General features: G+C 47.6%; 3 protein-coding genes across 9 annotated transcripts; 2 read left to right on the top strand and 1 right to left on the bottom strand.

Moving 5' to 3' along the window:
* Positions 1–347: 347 nt before the first annotated feature.
* TMC6 (transmembrane channel like 6) lies at positions 348–9,597 on the top strand. 4 transcript variants are annotated; one of them, XM_053453185.1, is made up of 21 exons: positions 348–475; positions 1,336–1,423; positions 2,240–2,337; positions 2,847–2,924; positions 3,149–3,295; positions 3,630–3,735; positions 3,882–3,960; positions 4,054–4,308; positions 4,832–5,022; positions 5,163–5,307; positions 5,840–5,995; positions 6,158–6,330; positions 6,441–6,522; positions 6,713–6,810; positions 6,901–6,996; positions 7,265–7,340; positions 7,718–7,851; positions 7,938–8,114; positions 8,215–8,293; positions 8,504–8,599; positions 8,829–9,597. In XM_053453185.1, exons 2-21 carry the CDS (start codon positions 1,374–1,376, stop codon positions 8,853–8,855), a joined length of 2,343 nt encoding a protein of 780 aa, XP_053309160.1. In that variant the 5' UTR covers positions 348–475; positions 1,336–1,373; the 3' UTR covers positions 8,856–9,597. The 4 variants fall into 4 exon arrangements, with proteins under 4 accessions (XP_053309160.1, XP_053309158.1, XP_053309159.1 ...); XM_053453183.1 differs by having other exon boundaries at positions 2,237–2,337; XM_053453184.1 differs by lacking the exon at positions 348–475 and adding an exon at positions 1,056–1,197.
* Positions 9,598–9,599: 2 nt separating this feature from the next.
* ARL16 (ADP ribosylation factor like GTPase 16) lies at positions 9,600–11,432 on the bottom strand. The gene is made up of 5 exons (XM_053453190.1): positions 11,225–11,432; positions 10,693–10,750; positions 10,495–10,611; positions 10,086–10,201; positions 9,600–9,871 (listed from the first exon to the last, which is right to left on the bottom strand). The coding sequence occupies exons 1-5, from the start codon at positions 11,281–11,283 to the stop codon at positions 9,700–9,702; spliced, it is 522 nt and encodes a 173-aa protein (XP_053309165.1). The 5' UTR covers positions 11,284–11,432; the 3' UTR covers positions 9,600–9,699.
* Positions 11,433–11,473: 41 nt separating this feature from the next.
* HGS (hepatocyte growth factor-regulated tyrosine kinase substrate) lies at positions 11,474–18,389 on the top strand. 4 transcript variants are annotated; one of them, XM_053453189.1, is made up of 21 exons: positions 11,474–11,585; positions 11,938–12,022; positions 12,290–12,365; positions 12,660–12,752; positions 13,587–13,710; positions 13,971–14,023; positions 14,136–14,204; positions 14,289–14,413; positions 14,605–14,683; positions 14,978–15,076; positions 15,284–15,379; positions 15,490–15,528; positions 15,626–15,769; positions 15,910–16,120; positions 16,293–16,465; positions 16,786–16,926; positions 17,008–17,188; positions 17,274–17,395; positions 17,641–17,751; positions 17,911–18,006; positions 18,132–18,389. In XM_053453189.1, exons 1-21 carry the CDS (start codon positions 11,549–11,551, stop codon positions 18,231–18,233), a joined length of 2,256 nt encoding a protein of 751 aa, XP_053309164.1. In that variant the 5' UTR covers positions 11,474–11,548; the 3' UTR covers positions 18,234–18,389. The 4 variants fall into 4 exon arrangements, with proteins under 4 accessions (XP_053309164.1, XP_053309163.1, XP_053309162.1 ...); XM_053453188.1 differs by having other exon boundaries at positions 15,907–16,120; XM_053453187.1 differs by having other exon boundaries at positions 15,269–15,379.
* Positions 18,390–18,474: the final 85 nt, after the last annotated feature.

Genomic DNA, 18,474 nt, shown 5'->3' with positions numbered 1-18,474 from the left:
TAGGTTGATACATTTTGGATGAGACGCTCATTCTAAACAGTAGGAGGACGCTTCTTGAAGCTTCAGGTGTCTCTAAGGTTTTGGAATGACCACAATAATAAATACTCCTCTTACCCTCGCTGCCCTGGACTTGCGCCTCCTGGTCGGTGGGTTTCCCGGTACGGTGTCCTCCTGTTTTGAGTAGATTCTTTTGAAAATAAAGGAGGAGAGGGAGTTAAACGAAGTTGAGATGCGGAAACTGAGATGCAAAGTTGTTGCATGAACAGGAAACCACAAGTGAAGTAAACAGAGGCAGCTTCCCCGCTCTGCTGTGTATGTCTCCTTAACGCAGGACGAAGAACGGGGAAAGGACCCCCAGGATCTGACCCCATCAGACATGGAGGAAGACACTCAACCACGTAACTGATGCCTGGAACAGGATCTGCCATCCAAACCTAACCTCCAGCCAACAATCAAGGGTTGGACAAGACTAAGGGTAAGACTTTATTGTCCATGGGGAATCAGAGCAGACCCCTTGAGAGTCTTGTTCTGTTGGTGTAAGATCTAAGGAATGGATTGAGTGGCCCCGTATGATGCATACTTAAAATGGGGAGTTTGTGTGAAATCACTGATTTAAAGGGACACTTCAGCCACTATGTAATGCATACGATAGCGGAGAGGTCCCTTTAAATGTCCACGGTGTCCCCCTTGCAGATGCAGAATCCCTCCATACACATTTGCCTCTTTTCCGGTCCCCCGGGGTCCTAAGATCGGAGGGGATGTGATTGGACGAAGCACAAAGTTTACGTATATACTTTAATATGCATTCTTCATTGGTGGGGCTGCAGAAGACTGCATGGAAGTAACAATGTTACAATTTGTATCAGTGTGTTTGTGTGTTACACTCTCGGGGTGAGTCACTTCCTTTGCTCGGCTCGCACACACACATGTCTGAGTGTGTCAGCGACTCTTTGCCCGGACAGGTTGAATGGGAGCGACTGAAGGGTCACGTGATCACAAACTTGCCTCTTGGGCACCCCCGCCCTTTTGTGCTGATATGGTAGAGTCAGAAACAAGATCCCTGGGGCTGTGGAACAAACCAAAGTGGGAGGGGTGCATAGGGGGCACTTGTAGTGCTAATACACAGAAGCAGGATTTGTGTTTGATCCATACCCTGTACAAAGTGCTGGCGATGGTCTGAGAGAGCCCGGCGGACAGGTACATCTATACACGGGCTTGCGTGCCATTCTTTGACACTTGTCGCTACTTTGTTATTTGCCCTGAAACTAACTTTTTTTGTCTGCCTCTAGTGTTTCTTCTGTCCCTTTAACTCTCACTTTTTTAATGTCCCCCAAGGTAGGGGCATCTCCGCACAGATCCGGCGCGGTGTCACCATGTCCGTCGGTTTCCTGCTGGATATCCCCGAGGTCCAGGACGAGAGCAGGTAAGTGATTTTCTGGTTTCCAAATAGGTAGCAGTATATATATATATATATTTTTTGTTTGTTTTTTTTTATTGCCCAAAGCGCTGCTTTATTTACCCAGCGATTGCGTTACTGATTGTGCTGCGACCTGCATTAGAATGTTAGAAATTTATGTAAATGACTATTGGAAACTGGAAACGGCTGATTTTTAATGGAATCTCTTCACAGAAGTACAGAGGCTCTTTATCACTCCCATCACTCCTGTGTTCCAATGGCTCTTTATCACTCCCATCACTCCTGTGTTCCAATGGCACGTTGTGTTCGCTGATCCGGGTTTAAGTTTAAAAGGCTAATTAATCCTCAGAAAACCCTTTTGCAATTATGTAACAGCCAGAAATCTCTTTGTTTTTTCCATAAAAACAGCTGAGTGACCCCAAACTTTTGAACTGATTGTTCACGGTCCTTGATTTCTATTGTCCATGCGGTTTTGCGTTCCTGACCGCGTCGTTGTGCGTTCGCTTCCTCACCGTGCGTAGGGCTGCACTATAATCCAGTGTTTGATGCCAACGCATTAAACCATTGCTTGGAATCCTGTTGGCTTCAGGTGATAGACATCTTCCTCTTAGAATCCTATTGTTGTAGGTAATGAGTTCCATATTTTATGTATAATTATCCTTTAGATAACTCATGTAAAAGTTAGGGGACCCTTAAATGTTTTTTAGACCCCCTAAAAACCTAGAGTTGTTCCTTGTCCTACGTTGTATAGTGGATGTGGGATGCGTTTGCGATTGGACCCTCTGCAGTTACTTACGTGGTTCCCCTTTTGTCTCTCAGCAGCCCCTGTGATGAATTCGATGTGCACGACTCCTTCTGCAGTGTTATTCGAGATGTAGAACGCGGAGGAGACTTCGAACTTCAACCAATTAATCAAACAGGTACTTGCTGCACGCAGTGTGCCGTCTCTCCTTGGGCAGCTCCTCAGGTTCTACCCTCTGGAGCCCCAAGCTGCCCCATTTACTGTTGGCCTTAGAATGATTTATAATTAAACAGGGAACGGTGTCTTGAGCAACCCAAAAAGATAGCAAGACGATGGTGATGGAGGCGAAGAACCAGAAGGAGATCTTGGAATCTTCTTAGATCATGTCTAAAGATGTTAGATGTTTAGTGTCCTCCAGAAAGGGTAGGTAGAAATCGCTCCATCTAAAAACCCATTTATCTAAAAGGATAAAAGCAGTTGGCAGGAACTTGGTGTTTCTAAATACTTAGATGAGATTAAAGAAATTAGTGGGGGAGAATCTGCAGGGCTGGATGGACCCTGATCTCCTCTGGTTTGAGTGGTCCTCCATACATCATCTTTGTGTTGCACGTGTAGTTATCGTGTTGTGTGGCAGACACTGGGATTCTGTTATCCTGCTGATGGTATGTTTGTCATTTGTTCTCGCAGGGAACGCACGTCACACCCAAGATGATCATCACATGGCCACCTTGAAAATCCTAGCGGACATGCCAAGCCGGACAATTGGTAACTCTAACGTATATCTATAATGGCTGGTCTCCAGTATGTGCCGCTTTATTTCCTAGATGCTTGGACTGGCAGATACAATTCTGGTAGAATTCCTAATTTAAACGCAGATATTTATTTAATGGTCATGGGCAGGACAATGCCTCTGCTCAGGAGATCACTGAACTGGAAGCCCGGTTGTCAATTATAAATGAGCCCCGTTTCCGTTTCGTTCTCATCTACAGGACGATGTAAGGGGACGATGCTTTCCGAGTATTATAATCGAACCATGATAAAGAGACGGTCGAAGAAACGTCCGTCCGTCTACAATTTGCAGTATGGGTCGAGGCCCAGTGTGCGATGCAGAGAGGAGGTGGAAGATGGAGAAGAGGGTAAGGTATAGGGTATATAGACTTCATTTAGGCTCCTAAATACTCATTGCCTTTACAAGACAGTTTACTGAACATGAAAATAATAAATAAAAATAAAATCCCTTTAAGCCGGCGCTTTAAACTGTCTCCGTGCATGAGGTCACTATGACTTAAGAGTAAATCACGCTTTAAGTAGACAGGTCTTACTGCCGTGACCACTTTATCATAGTCGCCACTCGAAAAACCCTGTTGTGAATAACCGATCCCTTTTTCGGTATGGATCTCCGACCCCTTTGTTACTGCCCCAAGATACTGTAGGTATGACCCCCCCCCCTGCTTGTACCTCTTCCAACAGAACAACAGAGATTGCTGGTGTCTGAGCTTCAGAGAACCCCAGGGAGCCAGAGAACCCGCCTGCTAAAGAGTTTTCCTCTAAGCCTTCGAGTGAAGAGACAGTTAAGGTGAGGAGTCTGGCACATGCGAACCATATCGTTCACAATTACCAGCACGCCCCGTACATGTACCACAATTAAATGCCCTCCCAAATACCCCCAAGCGATAGCTCCCTCTACCATACCCCCTTTCTCCTAGCTGTTATCTCTCCCAGGCAGTTGACAAGTGAAGGAACGTGGAGGCAAAGGAACGTGGTCCCATGCTGCAGCCAAATAAGAGACAGCATCGCCATGGTGAGATACGGATATGTTGGGGAAATGAAACATAATGAGGTCGGACATCTCCCAAAGACAGTAATTCATTAAAAATGTTTTTTTTCTCCCCAGGCTAGTCACCGGTGCTGGTTGTCCTGTCTCTCGGGGCTGTATGCCCTCCGTCCTTGGCACAATTCTCTCAAGCAGATCGGAGGGCGATTTGGTTCCAGCGTTCTCTCGTACTTTCTCTTCTTGAAAACTCTTCTGGGATTCAATATCTTCATGTGTTTCCTGTGCGTCCTATTGGTCGTGACACCGCAGGCCGCGCACCCACACGTGTCTACCAATCCACGTACTTTCACCAGTCTGGAGCTGCTCACGGGAGCTGTAAGCGTGACTTCTCTTATAACATATACTGCTTGTCTCGAACTAGAACGTCTGGTCATGAGTAAAATGGCGGCTCCAAGGTTTATTCGCAAAGTTTGAGAAACGTTGGTTGGGAGAACCACGTAGCTAAAGTAAAATTCTTGGCATGCGCACTCAGATCCCGAGGACGATGTAAAATGCGTTGATGACTCCCCTTCAACTAGTTCAACTCAAGGGAGACAAATTCAGCCGCCAAGGAGTTTTACTTGAGTGAGGGTTGAGTCCACCTTTTCTCTCCTGGGTGTGTTAGCGATTTTGTTTGACCGCCAGGATGTCGTTGGTCTGTCTGTCACGTTTACCAAGAGTGTGAGGGCAAGATCTAATCGTTAGAGAGTCATATCCGTTTGGCGTCCAAAATTAGCCTGACGTATCGAGCTGCCACCAGGAGCTACCTGTGGACTTCCTTGTAGAAAATGATGACATGATGGCCACCTTCCATCTTTGGTGTACATCTTTGATGTATTTGTGTTCTGTCCCTTCTCAGGGTTATTTTTCTGGCACAGTTATGTATTACGGATACTACAGCAACCTCACTTTGAATGATGGATGTCCTTCTGCGTATAATTCCTCCATGTGCTCCACCACCAAGACCTGGCTTCCTTACCACATGCCGCTGGCTTACCTCTACACCATCGGGGTCACTTTCCTCAGCACGTGCATCATCCTGGTTTACCAGTACGGTTATTGTCACGTCTATATTTATTTGCCCTCTTTTAATACCCGTTTCCTTTGATTCCAAAAGTTCCTTTTCTCCTATCCTTTATTCATCTCTATCATAAATCATGGTTCCTTTTTTTTTATTTTTGTTTCTTCAGGATGTCTTGCTCTTTTGGCGACAGTTTCCGGGTCGGATATTTCTCAGGGGTTATGGCCCTTAAGGTTTTCTGTTCCTGGGACTTTAAGGTGACGCGTATCCATTCTGTGCAGAGACAACGAGAGAATATCCACATGCAGCTCAAAGTAAGGAACAAACTCCGAACGCTGCTATGAGGAGTTAAGGAATTTATCTGTTCTGATACTTTTTTTGTTAAAATATTACTGTAATTATAGTTTTTATATATATATATATATATATATATATATATATATATATATATATATATATCCACTTTACGTAACAAAACAGGTAGGATACAACTCCTCAAAGAGGAAGTAAACACAAAAAGCCTAGGCCCAGAATGGTTTGAGGTGTCCCCATTTCCTATTTAGGCCGCCATCTTGGTACACCCAGATGGTATCCATGGTGGTTCTTTTTTAAACAGTTTTTTCATATATTACTAGTATTTTGGCACATGTAGATTCCCTGTATCCAACAAAGGGATACGCCACGTTTCTTTTAACATGTAAGCCCTGCAATGAAATGAAATAAAAGGAATTTATTTTGTTTTTACTTAAAATCGACTTCGCAACAAGTCCATTACGCAATCAGGATAATAAGATAATGTTCCAGGATTGTCCCGATCCATTAATGACGGACGTTTTGTTGTTTCAGGAGATGCTGTGCGATCAGCTGCAGGACGGACACCCCGATTACATCAGGAAGAAGCTGAAAAGCATCTGCGTGCCGGTGCTTTCCTGGTCTTTGTGCGTCGTCAGCTGGTTGGGGTCAGCGCTGGCCGTTTATGTTCTATCAGAACGTTTACACAAGGTGAGCAGACCACAAAAAGGGCACTGTCAAGACGGCCGGCGACGACACTGGGGTTGTAACTTAAAATAAGGGTAGGATGCGGAAGCCGGGTGGCCAGGAAGGGTTCGAAACCCACAGGTGAGGGAAGACTGTAAATCTGACGCAGGGTTTTATTCCTCTCAGGACCACCGCGTACGAGTTAAAACAGGAATGGAGTCGGAAGTGGAGGCCATGCTTTTACTGCTACCCCTGGCAGTATCTATATTTAATCTACTACTGCCCTATGTGTATCATGGGCTGGGGCTTTGGGAGAAGATGGATTCCCCTATGCTGGAGGTCTATGTGGCCATCTGCAGGTATGGACCTGGATCTACCACATTGTGTTAACCCTAGACTCCATACTTTAATCCGCTGCTCAATATATAATGGCTCTGGTTATTTGTAACGCCTTCCTGGGTTCCTCTAGGAACCTCATGCTGAAGATTGTTATCCTTGGGGTCCTCTGCTACCACTGGTTAAGTCAAAAGACGAAATATCTGGAGAACAAGGTAAATGACTTGCTGCTAATGGTTTGTTACACTACAACATCTAACAAGTTCTCAGTGTATCAACATCAGATTCCATATGCATCACCTGGTCGGTGCAAGACAACCATAGTCAACTTCAGAGGACCTCGTTGTCCAGAAGACCTCATTAAAGCTGTCAAATCCCCCTCTTACCTTCTCTCTTTCCTCCTAGTGCTGGGAGACCTTTGTAGGACAGGAGTTATACCGGTTTGTGATCATGGATCTGGTCTTCACTCTTCTGGACACTCTCTTTGGAGAGCTGCTATGGAGGTAAGTGTCACCCGTCCTGCAACTCCCTCGTAACGTACATTCACATTCCTGCATCCTACCAAAATCAGCTGAACTTCTTCTCCATGGCAGGATATTTCTAGAAAAGAGAAGGAAACAGAAGTGCCGCACCGAGTTTGACATCGCCCGGAACGTCCTGGAGCTTATCTACGGGCAGACCCTGGCCTGGTGAGGTTCTAATATTCCTAACATCCTATACTTCTCTCTACATTACGGCTCCTCTTGTGTTTTAGATTTGGTTTCAAAAACATACGTTTATGACTATACGTGCACCTATCTTTGGGTCAACATTGGAGACTTAACTCTTTAATGGTCTCATATTTTGAGGGGATTCAAAGATTCTAACCTGTCCAAGATCTCCTCTTTTTTTTGTACCGTCTCTCTGACTCGTGATTCTTGGACTTTTTTTTTCCCACCTGTTCCTGATCTGTTTTAGGCTCGGTGTGCTCTTTTGTCCTCTCATCCCAGTTGTCCAGGCACTGAAGCTGTTGCTATTGTTTTACGTTAAGAAGGTGAGAAGCATGAAGATATGAAATGCATTCAAGAAATGCCTTAAAACCCTATGTATTTAACTTGACCTTTAATTGTTTTATTAACATTAAAAAATATAAAATTGCCCCCTGGAAACACTCAGGGCTTTACGCAGGGTTGGATGGGCAGATTCCCGGGAGGTCACACAGTCTAGAGCTCATTCCTTCATATTGTATTCTATCTGGTTAATGATATCTGGGCGTCTCAATTGGTGCTTTCCTCCCTGCTATGTCACAGCTGAATTCCCTGCTTGAATACAGGTGACTCAATGCAGAATATATATGTTCTTGTTCATGGTTAAGACCATGTTCCTACTGTATCCGCCTCTCAGCCATGACCTGTGCTTTACCTTCTACAGGCCAGTTTGATGAGGAACTGTCGCTCCCCTAAGAAGCCATGGAGAGCCTCGCATATGAGTACCACCTTCCTTACGCTCCTCTGTTTCCCCTCGTTCCTCGGGGCCGCTGTGTTCCTCTCCTACACCGTGTGGTCGTAAGTACACCTGCCCTTCTGTCCTCCTCTCTTCCTCTCCAGCAGCCCGATCTTTTTACCGTATCACACCTCGTCGTCTACCGTAGGGTGAAGCCGTCAGACACCTGCGGCCCTTTCCGCTTTCTCGGGACCATGTACCAAGCTGGGAAGTTTTATATCCGGGAACTGGAAAAGTCCGACCCCCGGCTGAGTTGGGTCACTTGGGTCCATCACTACCTATGGGAAAATACTTTCTTCATTTACCTGGCGACTGGAGTCTTGCTGTGAGTCTCGCCGGGGGGGGGGGGATTTAAAATAATTAAAGGGACGCTTCGATCCTCAAAGCTTTTTAACTCAAGTTGTGTTTTTTTCTGCTCTCTCCAGGGTTGTAATTTACTTTCATATTCAGATAGTAAACGGGCAGAGGAAGATCATCAAACTGTTAAAGGAGCAGATTTCAAATGTGAGTAAGTCAGTAGGTGCAGTTGGTTTAATTGGTTGCCCTGTTGTGCTAGCCCTAAGTGGGTATCATCTTTTCCTTATGGCATTAGAGCAGCCATTTTGAGTTCTGGCACACATGGCATGCTACATGCCAATGGTCTCGGAGACCTTTAGGCAGTCCTAACCGAGCCCTGCCTCCTGTCTGACGCTCTTCATCTCCTTACGGTTGTAGGAAGGTGAGGACAAGCGATTTCTGATTAGAAGACTTCATTCTGTGTACCAGAAGAAGAGCACCGGCCAGCGGAAACCCCTACCAGGCCAGCCAAAGGTGACCACTCTTGATATAGATGAGAACTATGTGAATATACAATAGTCCATCCACACCATCACCAGAAGCACTAAAGGCTATGTTTGTAGGGTGGGCATAGGCAGAAAATGGTTTGGGCAAAAATGACCATACGATATATGATAAAAAGTGGGGTTGATCTTATTGCCACCTCCAAGATGGCGGCGTTTTAAGTGTTGCGGATAATCTGGTTTCTCTTGTGTATTTGCAGGAATACTTTACCTCGGGAAAGACCTGATGCGTCGTCTTTATAGCAGCTAGTCTAACGCCGGAAGAAAAATGTGCCAAAGATTAAAGGGAGCTCATAGCGTCATAAGAGACAGACGACAAAAGGATGTATGATCGTCCTAGAACCACTTTTTGTATTGCCCTATTTATCCAATAAAAGGATTTTTTTTGCCCCAGAGCCGACTGTGGGAATGTGTATGCCGGAGCCTGTAAATGTATGAGGTCTACACGCATCCCCAGGGCAGCGTATCCCTTGGCATCGGCCACCAAAGACACAAGTCTTCACACATGGGGGGCTGTGAGTTCATCGAGACCATGTGAGGACACACACTACGGTTCAGAAGCTGTTTTAATGGAAAACCGGGAAATTTCTAGCTATCATACCAATTAGCCACTTCAACTTAAACTTGGATCAGCGAACACAACGTGCCATTGGAACACAGGAGTGATGAGAGTGATAAAGGGTGATGAGAGTGATAAGAGACCTCTGTACGCCTATGAAGATTTGCCGTTTCCAGCTCTTGTTATTTTAATGAACAAAAACAAGGACAGTTTGACCCCAAACCTTCGAACGGGACCCTTAAGTAGTCCTGAATGAACTGATTGAAATCTGATTGGAATATTCTTTTATTTTTATTCGCAGTGTTGTCCCCCCGCCATGCACCTGGATGCCTTTACCCTATGAGCCATTCATTTTACATCTTTCAATTCTTTGCAACTTTATTTGTTAATAAATGTATAACAATTTGCAACATTGTTTCTTCACTGCTTTTATTGATCACAGACCAACGTTTATCAGACAAATACATTTTTCAGTGCAAATTAATTTTTTTAAGCTCAGATTTACGTTTTTTTTAAGTCTTTGGGTCACGTGAGGACTGCAGCCACCGTAGAATGTCTTGCAATCCAGTGCCATCGCGGGCACTTATTTCCAGAACTGTGATTGGTTGCTTGGCACAGGAAATGATGTCATCCATTCTGAACAATGATTTAAGTTCTACGAGCGGCATACAGCTCGGCAGGTCCCTGCAATTAAGAGAAGGCATATTTAATGACAATAGGGGACATTATTTGACAGCCAGCATCACACAATTAGAGTGGAGCTTATACCATGCCTCCCAACGTGGTGGAAAGGGGTACGTAATAGTGTTCCCCTTTAAAGGGTTTTAACCCCAGGAAAAGGGGTTTATCGCCAATCAATCCATTGACGGTTCCATTTAAGCTTAAGGAAAATGCTTACATCTTATTGAACATGACGAGCGCCGACGCGGAGGCCAGAAGATCAGATGAAAGCACAGACAGGAGCTGGATACAGGATGCAGACACCTGGACTGGGTTAGAAGCATCGACTACGAACTAGAAGAAGAGGGAGAAATCGAGATATCATTCATAAATACGGCGATCGCGCTGGGAAATCGCCGCCCCGTGGACACAAGAGATCTAGAAAGGCCACCTATTACGAGTAGAGGAACGGTGGTTCCATCTTGAACCGAGAAGTAGTGCTGAAAGTTTGAGTGACGCTCTACCTCCCAAGCTCCAGCCTTCCCCCACTGCCCCGAGTCGAAGTTGGGAGGTATGAGATACTGCTCAAGAAATAAGTGGTGAACACACGCTCACCATCACACGCACTCACCATCACACGCACTCACCATCACACGTTTGCAGTCCCTGTAATAACTGTGCCAGATCGGTCCCATCGACCCACCGACCTCTCGCACGGTGACCCTCGTCCGGTGGACAGCGAGGTCGGTCAGGTTAGTGCCAACCTAGAACAAATCACAACGAGCTTCACCAGGACATAAAAGTTCCCGAGGAGTGTCCGAGCGGTCCATGTCCGTAGGACTTACCGTGGGCTGGGTGGGTGGCACGTCCATCATGTCTTCTGAATCTTTAGAGCTCAGCTTTGGAAGAAGGTGGTTAAAGATCCGCAAAGTCAAGACGGGAAGGTCTGTATTTATAAGGTGATGATGGCCTTAACAAAACTTAACGGGTAGAGGCTAATAGGGTGAGGGTATTAAACATGCATGGGATAGACATACGGCTCTTGAAGACCAACGACTGATTAAGGTTTGAGTCTTTACAGCAGGAGAAATGGGCGACTAGACAGGGGCCGAATGGGGGCCGATCTGCCAGAAGATTATATGTTTCCATGGGACCCGGGTGACGTGTGTAGGTAGAGCTGGAGGTGCCATGACATATATTGGTAGCGACGCTTCGTTTACACCATGAGACATAATGTAGGATTTTACACCCTGCTTTGGGCATATGGCTGGCTGCTTCAGCACCGCAATACAGGGAGTGCTGCAGCCTGGCGCATGCATGCGTTAAATGCAATAACCCAAATACCCCATTAAATGCCCCACTTCTAAAAGGATATTTTGAAGCCTCTTCATTAGCAAGGTCTTCCCGACCCCAGGGGCCCCCAGGAGGAGACACATGGTGGGTGAAAGCGCTCAGGGACCAGGGGTCCCTCTACACGTCACCGGGTATAAGGGCACATCTGTACGCCTTCCAGCTCCTACGTCTCCATGGTTACCACTAGTCCCCGCCCAAGGGCAGAGGAGCTGGCGGTGTGGACATCCTTTCACTTCCGTAGACTCCCGGCTCCAGTAGCCCCGCCCCTCCGGTTCCGGACAGCTTTGACGGAAGCGGAAGAGGAGCTTTGTTTTCGGTGTCTGTGTCACGATTGCCTCCGTTATCGAGATGGGGAGAGGAGCCGGCGCGTTTGAAAGGCTGCTCGGTGAGGACGGGGGATGAGGGGCTGTCCCGGGCTACCCCTGGGATTAGGGTCGTGATATGGGGTAATCCCACCTTCCCAGACACTTACCCCCAGGACTGGATCGTCACACCCTAGTCTGACATTTGCCCCCACCTCTAGACCACCCACCCAAAAACCTATATACCCCCCCAAAAGACTTGTACCCCCCAAGACTTCTCCCCAACCCCACACCTGTAATCTTAATCTCCCTATCTCACCGCCTGGCCTGTATTTTTTTCCACCCCCCAAGACCTCTGTTCCCTCCTCTGTTCGCTCATCTCTTATTTTGGTCAAAACGAGATCTGTTATGGTTTTCTCCCTTTCGTTTTTGTAGATAAAGCAACCAGTCAACTCCTGCTGGAGACCGACTGGGAGTCCATTATCCAGATCTGCGACATGATCCGGCAGGGAGACACCCAGTAAGTGCTGCCTCTTCGTCTGTTAATATTAGTTTTGTTTGTACCGATGACCCCCGCTAAAGGAAACACCGCTCCGTATATCTTCTAAGACAGACGTCCTCCTGGGTCTTTGTCGGGTTAATGTGCGATAATGTTAACTGAGCTGTATTGCCATGAAATCCTGGGGTCTGCAGCCTTAACGGTCTATAGTTCATGTATTAATGTGAGGGACGGGCCCGGGGAGGACATCGAGCTAAAGGTGTGATGAGGCTGCGTCTTGTGTTTCAGAGCAAAGTATGCTGTGAATGCAATCAAGAAGAAAGTCAACGACAAGAACCCGCACGTGGCTCTGTTTGCCCTCGAGGTGAGATGCCAGAATGTGGCTTGATACTCGCTGTTAGAATTGGGTCTATTCACTAAAGGGAGAACTCTCTGGAGAGATGTGTTTCAGCTCCTTGGCTTCACTGTTTGTTATTAAGGCAAGGTACGGTTTATATAGCCGCCAGCAGATCCCGGACTGTCCCGGCCAGCAGGCTTATGTCTCATTTAGTGGCACTGCTGACTGTCCTTCTAGCTCGTTAGGGTTGCTTTGATGATTAGAACGGAGAAAAGGGTCTTCCTGTGTTATATCGCTGAGAACACATCTTGTTTCATGCAGGTTCTGGAGTCTGTGGTGAAGAACTGTGGGCAGACTGTGCACGATGAGGTGGCCAACAAGCTAACCATGGAGGAACTGAAAGAACTGCAAAAGGTAACCGGCGGATAGGAAACTGCCAAACCTCCTCCCTTTAACTGGGGGCTGTCAGGATTCTAGTATGGTTTCTATTCTAAACACCGATCCAGCCGTCTGCGCGTTTTTCACAGTTCAATTATTCCTTAGAATTACTTTATGGGATTGCCAAGCATTCTCGGATCCCATTCACTGCCTCTGGTTTTACAGCCGCCGCCAAAAACATGGGCATTCCCCCCCCATTAAGAGCTAAGCCTTTTTTTAACCCAATGTTACCCGTGGAAAAGTGAATGTGCCTCCAACTCAGGGATAAGCAGTCCTCCGGGTAGCCAAGGGATAAGTGTGAGTTGGGGTTCATCAGCTGCCAGAGAGTTTCATTGTGATAGTTTTCCTAAATTGCTCTCCTTTTAGGAGATCTGCTTTAGTATTGGTTATGTCCCCATCACCCCCCACCCCAGCCGTGTGTCCTGAGCAAACCCTTCCCCCAGTGTCTGTATTTTGTTTCCTGGGGGTGGTAAACCTCGTTGGAAAGTCCTTATAATGGGCGGGCTTCTGAGTCATGTGACCTTGTGTCACAACTTCCTGGTTAGTCAGGTGAGCTGTGTCATTCACACAGTTCCTGGGCTCATGATACCCTCTGACACCTAACACATGAAGATTAGGCTTTGGGGTTTTGCGGAGTATCCCTTTCTTTATCGCAGCAGAAACTAGCAATTTCCTTCAAACCCAAACAGGTCCTTTCTTCACTCAATCATTCTCTTCTCTTTCCCCTTCCTGAAACGGCTTGTTAAGATCCCGGTGCCTTCCTAGAACGTAAGCATGTGACGGCTCTTCTGTTTTTTTTTTTGTCTTCAGCGCCAGGTGGAGCCCAACGTTCGTAACAAGATCCTGTACCTTATCCAGGCGTGGGCCCACGCGTTTCGGAACGAGCCCAAGTATAAGGTTGTTCAGGACACGTACCAGATCATGAAAGTGGAAGGTAAGTAAAGTGGGCGACGTTACTCGTGTTTACAGATAATTAGCCGTACGGTGTGTTGAATACTTATGTGTGAAGCAGGCAGCATATAGCCCTTCTTATGGCTTTTTTGGAATGTTGTTATTGTTCCACTTTTGTTCTCTACCTGTCAGTTTTCTTCTATTCCCTTCCATGTTGATCACAGCTTATTTCACACTCATCGTGTAATCTCCGGTTTTGTGGAACACGCGGTGACGCTGACCTTATTTTCTTCAATGTTTCAGGTCATAACTTCCCTGAGTTTAAGGAGAGCGATGCCATGTTTGCGGCCGAACGGGTGGGTCTGGTAAAGGTTCTGGTTACATCTATATGGGTATAAGAGATTAACCTGGCAGCTAGCGGAAGGATGGAGTACGTGTTCTCAAACAAGCAATGTCTCTTATCCGCAGGCTCCGGACTGGGTGGATGCCGAGGAGTGCCACAGGTGCCGTGTCCAGTTTGGGGTGGTGACCCGTAAGGTAGGTCGGGGTCTTTATATTTCTTCTATTTACCTTCACGGGGCCGAGTGCTGTGTTCCTCAACGCCCCCGTCCCTTTTTACAGCACCATTGCCGGGCCTGCGGACAGATCTTCTGCGGGAAATGTTCCTCCAAGTGTTCGACCATCCCAAAGTTTGGCATTGAGAAGGAAGTTCGTGTTTGCGAGCCCTGCTATGAGCAGCTGAACAAGTGAGTGCCAGCGTGCGGCGGGTTCAGTATCTGAGTGAGCGTCTGCTATGCACTTGCCGATGCACGCTATTCTTCTTGTGAACTTCTGTCTCCCTACTGTCCATCGCACCCAAAGCCTTTGCTCCTTTTCTCGCCTGCCGTGTCCCATGAAACGTTCTCGCTAATCCTGTTCATTGGATCTTGTGTTGCAGGAAGGGCGAAGGCAAACCCGCCACGGCTGCAGAATTGCCTCCCGAGTATCTTACCAGCCCTCTTTCTCAGCAGTCACAGGTGAGTTACAGGGACCCGCGTCTCCTCTGTTAATTTGGGAACTGAACAGAAAACATATTAGATAATAGAGGATTTGAGTTTTTGGGAAAGGTAAGACGAGGCTGTGTTTTACCAAGCAGATCTCAGCCTGTCCACCGTATGTTGTTACCCACTCCATTCCCAAAGGCATTTATAATGTATTTGTGGATGTGATGATTGTGATGATCAGCTAATATTTCCTTCTCCATCAAGGTTATGAGGCTAGGTTTTTTTGGGTGGCCGGTCCTCGCTTTACCTTATTTTCTTTTTCTATAGATGCCTCCCAAGCGGGACGAGACTGCCCTACAAGAGGAAGAGGAGCTGCAGCTGGCAATTGCACTGTCTCAGTCTGAGGCCGAGGAAAAGGAGAGAATGGTGAGTATAACTCACTACCGTTACTATGGGCAGGTGCCGGCGCAGTGTCATTGAAGTCACGGGGTCAGTGGTGGCAAAGGACCATCGCCCGTATAAGACACTGGGATGTGTTCAGGACTTGACTTCTTTGTTGTGGGCAATGTGAGATTGTGGAAGGCTTCTTTTTTTTTTAATTTTACTTATTTTATGTAGCCTGTTTCTTTTCAGAGGCAAAAGAACACATATGGCATATATCCAAAGGCAGATCCGGCCCCTGTTACCTCTTCTGCCCCTCCGGCCAGTACGCTCTACACGTCTGTTGTAGTAAGTAACTCTTGTGACGTATCTGGAAAAACAGTGGTCTCAAAGGACCCTTGGGGAAAGGGCTTCTCCGATATCCAAAAGTCTCCAATGCTCTTTCTTTTTCTCCCCAGAATTCTTCTGCTCCCCTTGCTGAAGAAATTGACCCAGAGGTAAGGAGAAAAGTGTACGTTTTTGCAGCATTTGCGCTTCTGCTCGCGTTTCACCGTCTTTACAATCATTTCTCTGTCTCTCGCAATTCAAACATAGCTCGCCCGTTACCTGAATCGAAACTATTGGGAGAAGAAGCAAGAAGAAGTGCGAAAGAGCCCCACTCCGTCTGCACCCATCCCAGTGGCAGAGCCGGTGGTCCAGCCCAGTGAGGTGCCAACAAGCATGGTTAATGTGATGGAGGTAAGAGTGGGGTAGGGAATTTATTGTTTTATTGTAGCAGCTTTGTCTACATGGGGACGCAGACTGCTGGAAAGGCGTCCCGTGCATCCACCACCCTCTAAGCGAAGCCGGGGCTGACCTTTCCCCGTGTCTTTCAGCAGCAGTACCAGAACGGAGAATCGGAGGAGAATCACGAGCAGTTCCTGAAAGCCTTGCAGAATGCCGTCACCACCTTTGTGAACCGCATGAAAAGCAACCACATGCGCGGCAGAAGCATCACCAACGACTCCGCTGTCCTGTCCCTCTTCCAGTCCATTAACAACATGCACCCCCAGCTCCTGGAGCTGCTCAACCAACTGGACGAAAGGCGCTGTACGTATCTCGTTCGTTGGCAAGAGGACTGCAATTGTACTACATGTTGCGCATGTTACAGGAGAGATGTCTGTGCCACAATGTCCCCTTGTCATCTGGCTTCTGTGCCAGGAGCTTTATGCTCAACGTGGGCACTTTAACTTAATTTTGTAACCTTCCTCCTGCCCCACAGTGTACTACGAGGGTCTGCAGGACAAGCTGGCCCAGATCAGAGATGCGAGGGGAGCGCTGAATGCCCTGCGCGACGAGCACCGGGAGAAGCTGCGCCGCGCGGCAGAGGAGGCAGAGAGACAGCGGCAGATCCAGCTGGCACAGAAACTGGAAATAATGCGGCAGAAGAAGCAGGTAACAGTTTGCAGCGACACTGCGTGACATGCGTTGGTGGTGCAGCGTACATGCGCATGGCGGCACGGTGATGCAGGATAAGGGCAACATGCAGCACAGGTGCAATCTGTTGCTTCATCTGGTAGAGCATTTTATCTCCAGCTTCTGATGTGTGGCATGTAAGATTTAAGGAGGCATGCCTTTGGGAGCCGGGTGTATTAGAAAGTGTGATGGGGTATTCTTTTAAATAAATATAGATAGGGGGTCTCCGTTTCTTCAGTGCTGTTTGACTTTCAGCTGATGGTTTGCTGCCCCTCTGAACCGAGGCTTTGCGTTTGCAGGAATACCTTGAAATGCAGCGCCAGCTCGCCATCCAGCGCCTGCAGGAGCAAGAGAAGGAGAGACAGCTCCGTCTGGAGCAGCACAAGCAGACCATCCAGATGCGAGCCCAGATGCCGGCCTTCTCCCTGCCGTATGCGCAGGTATTAACGGGTCTTACGACTATTGAACGTGTCCAATGATCTCTAGCAAGCGCTAGATCGCTAAGTGCACCTCTCTTTCAGCTACAGTCGCTGCCGCCATCTTCTGGGGGAGTTATGTACCAGCCCTCCGGCCCCAATGCCTACCCGGGCACGTTCAGCCCATCCGGCTCAGTGGAGGGGTCCCCCATGCATGGTGTTTATATGACCCAGCCTGGACAGGCAACCTCTGCACCCTACCCACCCATGCAGGTGGCCGGCACAGGTGAGAACTGCGTGGCTACAGCATCTGGGGCTTGTCCCTGTGAGTTAATGGCTAATGAGGTGCTAAAGTTAACTTTCTGCCGCAGATCCCGGTATGGTGAATGCCTACATGTATCCAGCAAGCTCCTCCGCTCAGCAGGGGCAGCAGGTGCCAACTACCAACCCTGCCTACACCACTTATCAGCCCACGCCAACACAGCCCTATCAGGTGAGTGTGAGCAGAGGGGCCAGGGAAGCAGAAGCTTACGTGTGGAAAGGGGTAGTTGATTTATTTGCATCTTGGGTTTTTTGAGGTTTTTTTTTTTTTTGCATTTAACATCAGAAAACTGGAGGGTTGGGTTAAATTTGAAGGCCCTTTGAAAACGGGGCAGGTAGTGGTAAGATGATGGACAGTATTTTGAGTTGCATTGAATTCATATTTTGACCTCCATAGTTCTGCTTTTGTGTCCTTAGAATGCGGCCTCCCAGAGCCTCCCCCCAATGACCCAGAATCCTCCAGCAGCAAACATGGGTTACATGGGAGCTCCGAATGTCTCCATGAATTACCCGCCGTACAATATGCAGGTAGGAAAAGTAATGGTTTCCCGCTTCACCATTTTGGTTTTTTTTCCCTCCTCTCTTTCTCTACGTTATTGGCAGCCAGAACCACGTTCCCTGTTTATTTATTTGGACTCCATATAATGCTGCAAGTCCTGACATCTTTGCCACGATTCTCTTTTCCAGAACCTCATGTCCACGCTTCCTGGCCAAGACCCCGCTCTAAGCAACATGCCCTCCCAGCAGCCTTTCCATGGAGGGCAACAGCAGATGTACCAGCCGGTAGGTGTTGGCGGAGGTCTGTGCTTGGGCTGTACATTTTACCTGTTTATTTTTAATATGCATTAGGCAGGGTTACTGGAACATAAGGCATGAATCTCTAGTGACTGTCCTCCTTCTTCTTCTAGATGCCAGTAGGATCTGGCCAGCAGCAACCTCCGCAACAGCCGCCGGCACCTGGCCAGCACGGGCCCGGCAGCAGTGAAGCCCAGCTAATCTCCTTTGATTGACCGTCCCTTTCAACATGTCCAGCTCAACGATCCTTGTCTGCCGCTTTCCCCTCCCCAGTGTGTGTAGCATGTAACCTGCCCCGGCAATACACTACATCGATGTGCCCGCTGCCTGAGACGACCCGATCCCGTGCCCGTGCTGACGTAGTATAAAAACTGTTCACAACGCACCCAATAATAAGCTGTATTGATCCACGTCTCACAGATCCTAATGCTTCTCGATGTCTATGTGGAGAGACGA

Source organism: Spea bombifrons, chromosome 13 (genome assembly GCF_027358695.1).
Source record: "Spea bombifrons isolate aSpeBom1 chromosome 13, aSpeBom1.2.pri, whole genome shotgun sequence".
Lineage (NCBI taxonomy): Eukaryota > Metazoa > Chordata > Amphibia > Anura > Pelobatidae > Spea > Spea bombifrons.
This window is presented reverse-complemented; position numbering and strand designations above follow the sequence as displayed.

Excerpts from the sequence above, each read along its gene's own strand:
- ARL16 (XM_053453190.1), bottom strand. The coding sequence starts at position 11,283 with ATGTGTCTCCTCCTGGGGGCCCCTGGGGTCGGGAAGACCTTGCTAATG. Across the intron at positions 10,202-10,494 it reads GGGACTGCAAACGTGTGATG|TTCGTAGTCGATGCTTCTAA; the intron begins GTGAGTGCGTGT and ends CTCTTCTTCTAG. Across the intron at positions 9,872-10,085 it reads CTCGTCATGTTCAATAAGAT|GGACCTGCCGAGCTGTATGC; the intron begins GTAAGCATTTTC and ends TCTTAATTGCAG.
- HGS (XM_053453186.1), top strand. The coding sequence starts at position 11,549 with ATGGGGAGAGGAGCCGGCGCGTTTGAAAGGCTGCTCG. Across the intron at positions 14,024-14,135 it reads CCATGTTTGCGGCCGAACGG|GCTCCGGACTGGGTGGATGC; the intron begins GTGGGTCTGGTA and ends TCTTATCCGCAG. Across the intron at positions 14,414-14,604 it reads TGCTATGAGCAGCTGAACAA|GAAGGGCGAAGGCAAACCCG; the intron begins GTGAGTGCCAGC and ends CTTGTGTTGCAG.
- TMC6 (XM_053453183.1), top strand. The coding sequence starts at position 1,374 with ATGTCCGTCGGTTTCCTGCTGGATATCCCCGAGGTCCAGGACGAGAGC. Across the intron at positions 6,331-6,440 it reads GTCTATGTGGCCATCTGCAG|GAACCTCATGCTGAAGATTG; the intron begins GTATGGACCTGG and ends GGGTTCCTCTAG. Across the intron at positions 8,294-8,503 it reads TAAAGGAGCAGATTTCAAAT|GAAGGTGAGGACAAGCGATT; the intron begins GTGAGTAAGTCA and ends TTACGGTTGTAG.